The sequence below is a fragment of the Bos grunniens genome, chromosome X, assembly GCF_055505025.1.
Source record: "Bos grunniens cultivar Pamir isolate PY7600 chromosome X, Bosgru_T2T1.0, whole genome shotgun sequence".
NCBI lineage: Eukaryota > Metazoa > Chordata > Mammalia > Artiodactyla > Bovidae > Bos > Bos grunniens.
The window spans coordinates 62,967,633-62,979,977 of NC_141194.1; the positions used below are offsets into that span (position 1 = coordinate 62,967,633).

General features: G+C 42.0%; 2 protein-coding genes and 1 pseudogene across 9 annotated transcripts in view; 1 reads left to right on the forward strand and 2 right to left on the reverse strand.

Annotated features, from left to right (window-relative positions):
- Positions 1-2,768: 2,768 nt before the first annotated feature.
- On the reverse strand, positions 2,769-5,661 carry PDZD11 (PDZ domain containing 11). 4 transcript variants are annotated; one of them, XM_086389925.1, is made up of 7 exons: positions 5,612-5,661; positions 5,002-5,101; positions 4,508-4,591; positions 4,184-4,240; positions 3,782-3,880; positions 3,495-3,555; positions 2,769-3,334 (listed from the first exon to the last, which is right to left on the reverse strand). In XM_086389925.1, the coding sequence occupies exons 2-7, from the start codon at positions 5,086-5,088 to the stop codon at positions 3,300-3,302; spliced, it is 423 nt and encodes a 140-aa protein (XP_086246051.1). In that variant the 5' UTR covers positions 5,089-5,101; positions 5,612-5,661; the 3' UTR covers positions 2,769-3,299. The 4 variants fall into 4 exon arrangements, with proteins under 4 accessions (XP_086246051.1, XP_086246049.1, XP_086246052.1 ...); XM_086389923.1 differs by having other exon boundaries at positions 3,495-3,573; XM_086389926.1 differs by having other exon boundaries at positions 5,570-5,661.
- Positions 5,662-5,726: 65 nt separating this feature from the next.
- KIF4A (kinesin family member 4A) overlaps positions 5,727-12,345 on the forward strand; it is a 129,594-nt gene continuing 122,975 nt past the window's right edge. For 3 of the 5 annotated variants that reach the window (XM_086389908.1, XM_086389910.1, XM_086389912.1), the window contains exons 1-3: positions 5,727-5,892; positions 6,250-6,393; positions 6,505-6,619. In XM_086389908.1, coding sequence (XP_086246034.1) covers positions 6,274-6,393; positions 6,505-6,619 — 235 coding nt within the window. In that variant the 5' untranslated portion in view covers positions 5,727-5,892; positions 6,250-6,273. The remainder of the gene's footprint in view (positions 5,893-6,249; positions 6,394-6,504; positions 6,620-12,345) is intronic. The other 2 variants (XM_086389911.1, XM_086389909.1) reach the window with 2 other exon arrangements.
- On the reverse strand, positions 10,152-11,250 carry LOC147340567 (zinc finger protein Pegasus pseudogene; annotated as a pseudogene).

The following is a 12,345-nucleotide window of genomic DNA, read 5'->3' on the forward strand; positions in this document are numbered from 1 at the left end:
GGAGAGTACAAGCAGAGAAGGCCAACTTCCTTTGCTGAGGTGATGGCCAGGCCAATTTTTCTGCCTGACATATTGAAGGGGAAATGGGACTAACTTCAGCCCAAAGCAGCTGCCTGGTTTGCTTTTAGGTGAAAGGGATGATAAGATAAAAACTTCTTTTCTGTGTCTCCTAGAAGATGCCTCTGAGAGTTGAGATTTGACTCCAGCCACTTCACTCTACTACCTTCCTTCCTTAACACACACTTTGGTGGTGAAATCCAACTGGGGCCCTCCAATGAGTCAGGCATCAAAAACCATTGTTCCTATTGACAGCTTAGGACATCCCTCTGCCTAATTTGATCAATTTGCTGTATTTGGGCTTCCCAGTTTCAGTCCTCCCCCACCTCACATTTACGGTTTAAATACTTGGCTACTTATGAAGCTCTTATTCAATTCCTAGGCTTAGGAGTAAAACAGAACCCCTGAAAATGCTATCTTTTTTCCTTGACCACTTCTCACAGTTACAAGGTGGAAAGTTCTTGCAGAGCCCAGGAATCAATCCCACCTGACCATGTGGGATGTCTTACTGATAAACAACATCTGCAGGGGATGCAATTCTACAGCAGCTGCTGCTGCTAAGTCGCTTCAGTCGTGTCTAACTGTGTGTGACCCCATAGATGGCAGCCCAGCAGGCTCCCCCATCCCTGGGATTCTCCAGGCAAGAACACTGGAGTGGCTTGCCATTTCCTTCTCCAATGCATGAAAGTGAAAAGTGAAAGTGAAGTCACTCAGTCGTGTCTGACTCTTCGTGACCCCATGGACTGTAGACTACCAGGCTCCTCTGTCCATGGGATTTTCCAGGCAAGAGTACTGGAGTGGGGTGCCATTGCCTTATCCGCTACAGCAGCTAGAATATCTCAAAGACCAACACAGTTCCTTCTCCATTATTTTCTTATCTACGCCTTCAATATATGACAGGTCCTTTCACCTCAGTCTCTTATTGTTTGTGCCTTCTCCACACCATACCTACACCTCCACAATGCAGTTGCACCACGGTAGTGTCCCAACACAGAACCATTCTAAGTACCTCAAAGTAAGAACCAATTTAGGGCAAGAGGATTTTTGCCTCTTAGGCCCATGGCACCTGGCTGGGACTTTTTACCCTGTTCACTACACTTCTTAGATGAGTTGTTTTAAAACCTTTTACCCACAGGGAGAGTCTTGAACCTCAACATTCAGTAGACTCAGCCAATATGCCTTTGTGCAAGTATCTCAGCCCCTAGTTTCTTACTCAGATGGCCATTTGGGGGCAGCAGAGCAAATATGAACATATATTCTATGTGGGGCTGGGGGGCATTTCACTGGTGGCTCAGATGGTAAAGACTCCACCTGCAATGGAGACCCAGGTTCGATTTTTGGGTCAGGAAGATTCCCCTGGAGAAGGGGAACAGCAACTCACTCCCGGATTCTTGCCTGGAGAATTCCATGGACAGAAGAGCCTGGTGGGCTACAATCCATGGGGTCACAAACAGTCAGATACAACTAACACTTTCACTTTCCAGGAAACACAGAGACAGCTAGATTGACTGTACCTCCAGCTCTGCTCACCAGGATGTTGCTATCTGATGATAGCACTGAGCCTCTAGAAGAGGTACCATAGTAGAGCTGGGGTTGGGGGGTGTTTATAGGAAGAACCAGAACTTCCTCACAGAGATATGTTACTATTATTTAGAACAGTTTCCCATATTTGAAGACTTACTCAAATTCATTAAAAAGAAGTGGCATGGAAACCCTGGTTGATTAGTGTTTGGCAGAGTCAGTAAATTGGTTGGTTTGTGCAAAATTTGGGAAGAGTAGATGGCGTGCTGCAATTCATGGGGTCGCAGAGTCGGACATGACTGAGTGACTGAACTGAACTGAACTAAGAGTGGGAAAGTGAGTTAACTGTGGCAACATGAGTAGAGGTGGTGCTGAAAGTGCAGAGGTGCAGCCTTCTAATTGTGATTTTTAAAAACTGAGGCGTAGTTGATGTACACAATTGTACTGTGACTGAATAAAAAGATCTTTAAGTACAAAAAAATATATTTAAAAAAATCAGACATTTAGGCTACATCTCAAACCAATAGCATCACTCTTCATGGGGAAGGGCCTCAAGATATATATTGAAGTTTCCCAGGATTCTTCAAGGAAAATTTGGGACTTTCATTATGGGGTACAACTTCACTCCATACCTCATTAGATAACTTTCTATTCTTAATGGGTATTGTGAACATGTCAATGGCATTACACGTGGCCTGCAATATCTAACAATGGATTGCTAAGAACATGGCAGAAGGCTATTTGGGGGTTGGGGTAAAGACAAGGGGGAAATCAGCAAGCAGTCAGTACTACTCAATCAACCAGATGGAAATTGGGAACCGACTGCTTACTGCTATCCCTGAAAAGAAATGCATCTAAGCCTCTCCCTTAGTTTATGTTCCAGATGAAAGAATCTGGGAAAAGAGAAGACAGAACTATATTAATACTGGCTCCTGCACAGAAGTGGCCATAGTTCATGGGGGAAGAGACAGCATTTCCTCCAGTACCCCTCACCCTATACCCATTCCTCAGTCATACTGCAGATAAGTTTCCTGGGTCTCCCTAACATTCTGGCCAGAAAGAGATAATTGTGAAGTACGTACAGTGTTGCTCTGTTACTTCTAGTGGTTCCTCTCTGTGGAAGAGCTTTTATTTTTATCTCAAAAGCATTTATCACCCAACCAGTATCATTCAAAAGTCACACCAACATGTCCTCAGCATTGTGTTTTACTTTTTTGCAGGGAGAAAATAGAATGAGGGAGGGGAGGAAAACATGGTTCCACTGCAGTCTCCAAAATGTATGGGTATACATTGCTAGTATAAGGATAGGATGAGATGGTCAGGCAGATTAGCACGGAGGCCCCCAAGATCCTTTTTTCTACTGATTTGTATATGCTAATGAAAATGACACAACATATGTGGAATTGCCTAGCACATGGTATTCAATAAATGTCAGCTGCTTTCTCTAGCAGGGTTCTCCACAGGCTAAGAGATACCTAAACATCACCATCCTTCTCCTTCCAGGGTATGAAGCCCACATAGAAAACTAGAGAACTCAAAGCACAGTACAGTTGGGAAAATGCAGTTGGCCAGCTGGCTCAGTGCAGGGTCTTGCTGTCTCCCCATCCTCCCGACTCCACTCTCCCAGGGTGAGGCTGAGAGTAGTTTCCCAGATGGCTTCCCTGAGACCTAGCTAGCTTGTCCTAGGAGATCCCACGTGGAGGGCTGTGGGTTGCAACTCTCTAGTGCACAGTCCTCTCTTTCTGGCGATGATAATCTTGGGGAAAACAAGAAAGAAAAGGAAGAAAAGCACAGGTTATTTTCTGGCCTGAGCTCCCAACTCCCCATTACCAACTTGTGGGGCCTCTAGTAAACAGTATTTAAAGAGTTCCCACTGAGGGTTCTGCCAGGTAAGCAAAAAAGAGAGAGGCACTTACTGTAGGGAAAGAAGCGGACCCGCATGCTGATTTCTCGAGCTGTCTTCAGGATCTCAACAGCCTGGAAGGAACGTGGCAGCTTGTACAAAAGAAGAGATACAACCCAGGACAGAATCATAACAGGAGGAAAGTAGTTTGCCACTCCAACCTTCTGGGTCACCAAGAGCTGCCTCCCTCTTGTCAAGGTGAAATTCTTTCTTATCAAGTTACACATTAGGCTAATCTTACCCACTGCATCCTACCTGGGATGGCTTCTAGCCTCACCACAGCCCAGGTGCTGTGCTCACCTTGCTGTGCTCAATATCTTGGAAATCCACATCATTCACAGCTAGGACTTGGTCCCCTTCCTGAAGTCCTGCTCGATGTGCATCAGAGTCAGGAATCACCTGTAATATATATAATCAAGGTAGGATAATTTCAAACAATGTAAGTGAAATTAAGTGCCATTCAAATATAAGGTACTATACTGGTTGTGTGTGTGTGTGAGAGAGAGAGAGAGAGAGAGAGAAATGATGTGGGCAAACAGGTGGCTTGCAAGGTAGGAAGTTGTAAGTGGGCAAGGACAGTCTCACTATGCCCCTTCTATAAGTCTACTGAATCATCCTTCTCCCCAGCCTTGGGACATCAGGGTTCAGCAATCTGATAACAAAGGAAAGTAGCTATCCATATTGCCTACCAGGCAGACGCACCTTGGAGATAAAGATGCCCAGCTGGGAGGCCTTTCCTCCTCGGATGTTAAACCCCAACTGTAAGACAAGAGCACAGAAGGGGGCTCAATACAGACCACAAACACAGGAATATCTAGTAGCATCAATGTATGATAGCTTGCCTTATGTCCCTCAGAGAGCAGTCAGAAGTTGTGGAAGTGGCATCTCAGCTTTTCTGCTCATAAAAGGAAGTTTCTTCACCTCCTTATCTGCTTCCCAATTCATCCCCCCCAGCCATGGCCAACTTCTGGGCCTGGTATGGACAAACCTAGCCTGGAATAAGAGGCAATTGTTTCATAAACTCACCTGAGCTCCAGGGGGCTTCTTCAGTGTAACAATGCGGGGCAGAAACTGGGTCAACTCATTGTTGTAGTCTGGATGGTATACCCTCTGCAAGACACAGCAACCCCAGAAATCTTGTTATCAGGCTTACTACTTTCATCCAGAACACAAATGCATCACCCTGAAGCCAGGAGAAGGTGAAGTCATGGACTTAGTTTAAGCAAAACAGATAACACTGTCCAAACAGGTAGATAGATAGCAATGGGGAAATGCTAGCAGCCCAGGAGCCCCTCACTTCTTTACCTCAACAGAATGGAAATTAGGGCTCTGAATTTTCAGAATTCTCTGGCATAATGGACTCTGGTAGGAAGATTCCATAAGAAGCTCCCAATGGGCCCAGTTGCTCAGAATCCAACTTCTAGATTCACTCTCCACTGAGCTTTCTAACTGCCATCCTACCTTTCATATATTATCCTGTGCCTATGGGAAAAAAAATTCCTTGTACAGATGGTTCCCACCTCATGAGGAGGAATCCATGCTGGGGGATTCTCATAGGCAGGCAGGAAAACCACCGGGTAGTCATCGTAAGGAATCCGGCTGTCCATCTCCAGCAAGGACCTGGAATGGAAGCATGAATCAAAGCTGATGAAAATGGTTTAAAAGGGAAAATAGCCCAGCAAGTTTTAGAAAACAACCCCAACCCACTCCAAGACTGTCAGTCTATACGCTGAGCCCACTTCTAGGTAGGTGATAGATTTTGGGAGAGAAGGAAGAAAACTATCAACTTGGCTGAATATCTGGATGCTAACAACCTGTTAGATACACTATAGAAATGATCTGCTTTCTCACAACAATCTTGTGAAACATATGTTACCGTCCTCATTCTAGAGAGGAGGAAATCAGGATCGAATCTAAAACTATCTGACTACTTTCAAAATTCAACGGAATGCTGATTCCAACTATCCATAGAAACTCGGGGCAAGGCACTGCCCCACATTCCCTAATGTGATCAGTAATGGTGGAGGTCCGCAGATTGGCCTTTCCTTTACCACCAGCCACCTTCCAGATCTCTTTCCCGCATCGTGCCTGAGTCCTGTGCCCACAGCGCTGTAAAAGTTGTCTTACTACCTCTCCAACCCGTAGGCCTCAGGCGCCGAGTCTCAGCTCACCGCCAAGTCAGCCTGGGAACCGGAAGCGGATGTTAGGCTGAGTTGGAAAGAGGCGGGGTCAGGGCGCGACGCGCAAGTCCCCCTCCCATGCGTCTTCCTGCGCGCGTCGCGTGCGTGCTCCGCCCTCAGGCTGTCTGCGCTCCGATTGGCTGGCGCCTCCGGGAGTGATTTGAAACTTGGCGGTTAAACCTCTGGTTGGGACAGGGCGGCAGGAGACCTGGTTAAGGGACGTTTAGTTTGGTGAGTTAAGAGGGCACCTTAGCTTAGGATCTGCCCTTCCCGGTACCCTGGTGCTTTAGTTCTTTGTCGTCGTCTCCGCTGGGTTTTTGCTTTCCATTTCAGAGGCCACTTCGCTGTTTTCAGAGGGTCAGGGTGATGGGCAGTCCTGCCCTGGCTAAGACTAGAGAGTGAGAGACAGTGACTTTCCCGAGACAGCGATCCCGCTGGGAGGGAGAGGCTGCCGCCGTAGGCTACCACTGACTTCCCTAACCCACTACACCCTCCGAGGAGGGCCAGAACTGAAGGAGGACGCTCTTCCACTCCTGCCGACCTACCAAGGTTTATCAAAGAGCATTTTTTCTTTTTTTTTACCCTCAGCAGAGACGGTGCGGAAGTAGGATCATGAAGGAAGAGGTGAAGGGCATTCCTGTAAGAGTGGCACTGCGATGTCGCCCTTTAGTCCCCAAAGAGATTAATGAGGGCTGCCAAATGTGCCTTTCCTTCGTACCCGGGGAACCTCAGGTGCGTAGCAGAGTCCTGGACCTCCCTCTGAACAGCTGGTGCCAAATAGCAGTGAGGGGCATGGTCTAGCCTTTCTTTTTTTCCTTACTCCTTGTCCCTTGCCTTCTCTAGGTGGTGGTTGGTACTGACAAATCTTTTACCTACGATTTTGTGTTTGACCCCTCTACTGAACAAGAGGAAGTCTTCAATACAGCAGTAGCACCACTCATAAAAGGCGTATTTAAAGGTGAGACTGGTTGATTCTTCAAACGGTTCTTGAACATATACTATGTGTCAGGCACTATGATTGGGTGCTGCCAATACAGGAATGGATGAAACATGAGTCCTGCCTTCAAAAATCCCACAACCTAAGAACTGACCCAATGAAAAGTACCTTTATGCTATATTTGCTTTCTATGGTTCTGCTTGTCTTTGACTTGTATATGTTTTTGTTTGTTTGCTCTGAAACCTCGTTAGATTTTAAGTTCTTTGATGGGTGCTGATGAGGTACTAGTTGAGGTCCAGGCACTGCAAAGCCTCTTGAGGGATTCAGAGGTAAATAATACAGCTTCTGGGCCCTGAAAGAGTTCAAAGTCCAGGGGTAGGGGTGAAAGTAGATGACTACGTACACACTGTTAAACACATAAGAAATATTAAACTTTTTGCTTCATTTTTTTTAGACAAAAGTATTTTAAATGTTAAAACCTTTGAGATTTCCTAAAGCCCCTGAATACACTGGCCAGTTAATAATCTTGATTACAGAAGAGAAGCCAGGGCTTTAGTGTTATTTAAGACTATGGCAAAGTTCTGAAGAAGGGAGCAGTGCCAGAGGGGGTGTCTAATTGTTAGTCTAATACAGTGGTTAGTCAAGATTCAAAGGATTTAAAAGAAGTAGAACCATGGCATACTAGTCCTTCAAAGTCAAAAGAGATATTTACACATCATCTAGTCTATTTTTCTTTCCATCCAAAGAAAAATACTTTCTAGCAATATCTCTGTTAAGTCAACTTTCAGCATCTGGTTAAATTTTTTTTCTTTGACAGAAATATCACAGATTGGTTTTTGGACTACTCTAATTGTGTTAGATTATATTGAGATGAAATTTGCTTCCCAGTAATTTCTACTCAGTGACATTAGTTCATCCCTCTAGACAAACAGAAGCCTTCTTCCAGGCAACAGCTACTCACATTTTTTTTTCACTTTTTAAAATGTCATGGCTTAAGACACATTGAACACTTTGTTTCAGATTTTTAAAATAGTAAAGCAGTAATTTCAAACTCAATTTCAAACAAATGTTGCAGGAACAGCATAAAGTACTTTTTTTTTCTGACCCCTTTGACATGAGTTGTCAAAGGGTTGACCTGATGGTCCCCTGAATACTTTAGTGTATATTTGCTACAAACAGGAGCTTTCTCCTGTATAACTACAATACGACTATCAAAATCATGAAATTAGCATTGTTACATCACTACCATCTGGTACTCAGACTTCATTCAAGTTTCACCAGTTGTCCCAATAATGTCCTATATAGCAAAAGGATCTAGTTCAAAGTCATATGTTGTATTTAGTTGTACTGCCTCTGTAGTCTTCTTTATTATAAACTCATTTGGTCTTTTGACTTTCATGATCACGACAGTTTTGAAAATCACAGGCCAAGTTTGTAAATGATGTTTGTTTATGATTAGATTCAGATTGTATATCTTTAGCAGGAATATCGCAGAAGTGGTGCTGTATTCTTCTCATTGAATCCTACAGGACAGCACACAATTTTGATTTGTTCTATTACTACTGATGTTCTTTATGATCATTTAAGGTGGTATCTGTCAGATGTCTCCACTATAAAGTTAATCTTTTTTCTATCTATATATTTGGAGGACCATTATTTTATTCTAATTTTCTTCTAATTAACCATCCCTCCTTTCCTTTAGCCATTCCTAAAGAAAAATATGGCATCCAGACCCTGAATTATTCTGTTATCTTTCACGGAATGTACCTTCACAACTTCATAAGAATGTTAAAGTTCTACTTTTATATTCTGTTTCTTTTTTGAAAGTGTGGTGTTTTTTTTTTTTGTTTGTTCATATATTAAAAAAGCAAGGCTTCATTCACAATATGAATTACATAATTATAAAATTATTACATACTAAATAGTTATTCCAGCATTAAACTGATTTCTGGAATCCTTAAACAATGTAGTGTGTTTTGCAACCATACTCAAATTTTATGTTTTACATACAAAATATGTTCTTTACATCAAAGTACATATTAACAAAACTAAATTCTAGAAATCATATATCCTCTAAGACTACTTAATGAAAAGTCCTTAGTAGGGAATTAAAAAAATAATACATCCATTTGATAAATATTTTTGTAGAACTTAAATGAAATTTATCTCTGGAATTATTTTTTTAGTAAATATACCCTTTGTCAAACAGTTCTGCAGATGAATGGCGAACACTTATTTCTAAAATGAAATGGCACTGGAAAATAGCTCGTGAAATTTTTTCAAAGTAAAAGTATATCCTTGAGTTTCAAGAAGTTGTAGCTACTTACTATATTAATAAAAATCTGAAATAAAATTATTCCCTGTTAATCCCTTTACGGTTTCTTAAAAAAAATTAGTGGAGATAAATTATCTACCAGCTTTAAAATCTAGTTATGTTCACTGAACAAAAATAAATTTGGTTTCAGAACATTGCCTGTTAACAGTGAAGTATTATAAATAGTCCATGTTAAGCTTTTCTCAACTCATTTCTATAAAATATTAAAAATAAAATGGGAGAAACATTCAATACTTAATGAAAGATACCAACATCTTTCCAGTACAGAATTTAACTCACAAAAAATTTAAATAAAACCTTAAATGTTTTAAAAAATACAATACCAAAAAAGTTTCTAAGGTAGATTTGCTTCAAAAATGTTAGTGCGTTTAGGATTAACTAGCTTTCAAGCATTGATACCTTTGGAATACAACTGTATTCCAACTTTAATTCATAAGAATTTTAAAATTATACATTCTAGTTTATAGTTCTGAAAAAAATCTGAACTAAATTGCTCTTTCAAAACATCTTTAGTTGTCAGGAAAAAAAATATGTTGGTCACTAGTTAATAAACTGGTTTTAGCATGAGAGGTCCTCCTTTTTGTTTAATGAAAGTTTTCATTTTCTATTTTGTGGTATTGCTTTTATATGAAGAATAAGTAGAAAAAAATAGCCACAAAAGTGTCAAAATGACAGCATCCTGTTTCTGACAATATATACATACAAGGGCCAAGTTACACATTTGGAAGTGACTGCTGTAAAACTAATCTGAGCTGTAAGTGCTAAAAGCAACAGCAGAACAGACTGTAGACTTTAGATTCACAAGCCTCAGATTGACAAGGAGAGTTATATGGAGAAACTCCTTGATGCTGCTCTTTCAACAGTGCAGTGGAGATTAGATTAGGTATTAAACCACAAGAACTCATTCTAATGGCTTTGTAGCATTTGGAAGAGAGGGCAGAAGATACATTACCTTGGCACTTTAGGGTTTTTGTGGACACATACCACCAATATTTGCCTTTCACTTACTGTAAGTGTAAAAGTGCTTTTTAGTTAATACTTAATAGTTAAAATGTTTGCTTTAAGAAGCCAGTTAGTAACACTTCCAAGATTTGAATCAAATTTAAAAAATTCTGCAAAGTACACAGAAAGCAAGAGTTAGTAACAATATATATTATTGTTTGACCAAGCTGTCCTCAAAGTAAGCTAGTTATTACACAATATAAAAATGACAGCCTCCTATTCAAATTTATTTACTCTAGATGTATATAGCAGGGTGGGAGTTGGAGTGCTCGGTTGGCTGTTTCCCATGCTGGGACTACTCGTGTGGGCACTTGGTTCACTGCTTGGACCTCCCACTGGGCTGTAGTTCCTCTGACTGTGACGGCTGAGGTTCAGGGCTGGTAGGAAGAGGAACTCTAAGGGATACTTGCCAACACTACAAAAACTACTGCCTGGGTAGAGGGCTGCTGCATCAGAGAAAGGCTTCTTCTTGGTGCAGGGAACTACATCAGGGGGTGCGAGGTTTTGGTTTTCAAGTGGCAAACTGGACAATTGTCCTGCTAGAGTTGAGAGCTGGTTTAATGGGTTGTCAACCATGAGTTCTTGGGGGTCTCTTGGCAGGCCCCCTGTTGGTGTGGGTTTTGCCATACTTTCATAGAAGTCACTCTGGATGTTTGGGATTTCATAGGTAAAATCATTAAGGTAGTCTGGCTCCTGAACCACTGTGGAAGGTGGGCTTAAGTTGATTAGTGCTCTTCTGCTATAGCTCAGATTGCTAATTTTCTTCTGTAAACCCCTGCACATTCTCTTGCTGCTTAAGGAAGACCTAGTACCTTTAACCTAATACCATTTTAGATTTGTGCTTTTGATGATGGGACAGGATGCTTCAGTCACTGCAGCAAAAGGAACACAATCCACATTTGTGTGGTTTTTCTCCTATATGGGAACACATATGGGCTTCCAGATGACGATCATAGGCAGATGCAAATGGGCATAAGTGACATCACTGAAGTTTCTCACCTGTGTGGATTTAAATGTGTTCAGTGAGCCAGGTGGTGCCTTTGCTGGCATAGTTGCAGTATCAACACTTGAGCTTTCCATCAAAGGTCCTTTCAAACCCATTTACTAACATTCCTGAGTTTTCATCCAAGGAAACTTCAACAGATGGGGGATTGATTCCATTTTGATTACCATCTGTTCCAGCTCCCTGAAGAGCCTCTGCTTCTTTGTCCCCACTAACTGATCCAGAAATCATGTTGACATGATGAGTCTGCTGAGTCAGGAATTCCTGAAAATCTTTCATGAAGTCCAAAGGCTCTGGTTTCTTTTCACTCATCTTTGTTTTTGAGATACTTATATGGAGGTTACAGTTCATTATACCTTTTCACCCCAAATCAATTCCCCCATTCTCTTGCCACTCCAACATTGATGAAATATAGAGTAATTTAAATTTACTCTGGAGACACACCAAGGGACTCCAGAAGGCCATGGAGGGAATTTCAACTAAACTGAAAAGCCATACAAAGTTCATCTGACAGCCACACTGAGTAACCCTCACCACCTTGTTCAACGCTGCTGCTGTTATCATCAGTGTCTTTGTCACTGCTGCCGTCCTGTTTGTGTGTCTCCAGTTCCCTTACTTTCATATTCTTAACTTGGGAAACTATGGGAATTATAGTCTGTAGAGGCAATATAAAGTAGAAAGTGATTTCAATGTATATGTGTTTGGTTAATATTGCTCTCAGCTGCAAGATAAAGCCAGTATTTTTCAGTCAGCTCAACAGCACCCTGAGTTTTTTGTAAAAAGTGCTGAGGCTTGATTTCCCCAGTTGTTAGTATATATACATATCTGTGATATTGTAGATGACTATGAAATGTTATTCTCTTGCCCCAGAGTCATGCCAGTTGATATTAGCAATCTATTACAGTGAAAATCTCAATGTAACATCTTAAGATCTTCCAGAACATCAAGGTCTTCATTTAGATGAGTCATTTCAGTTCAGTTGCTCAGTCGTGTCCGACTCTTTGCAACCCCATGAATCGCAGCATGCCAGGCCTCCCTGTCCATCACCAACTCCCGGAGTTCACTAAGACTCATGTCCATTGAGTCAGTGATGCCATCCAGCCATCTCATCCTCTGTCGTCCCCTTCTCCTCCTGCCTCCAATCCCTCCCAGCATCAGTCTTTTCCAATGAGTCAACTCTTTGCATGAGGTGGCCAAAGCATCGGAGTTTCAGCTTTAGCATCAGTCCTTCCGAAGAACACCCAGGACTGATCTCCTTTAGAATGGACTGGTTGGATCTCCTTGCAGTCCAAGGGACTCTCAAGATTGTCTTCTCCAACACCACAGTTCAAAAGCATCAATTATTCGGTGCTCAGCTTTCTTCACAGTCCAACTTTCACATCCATACATGACCACTGGAAAAACCAT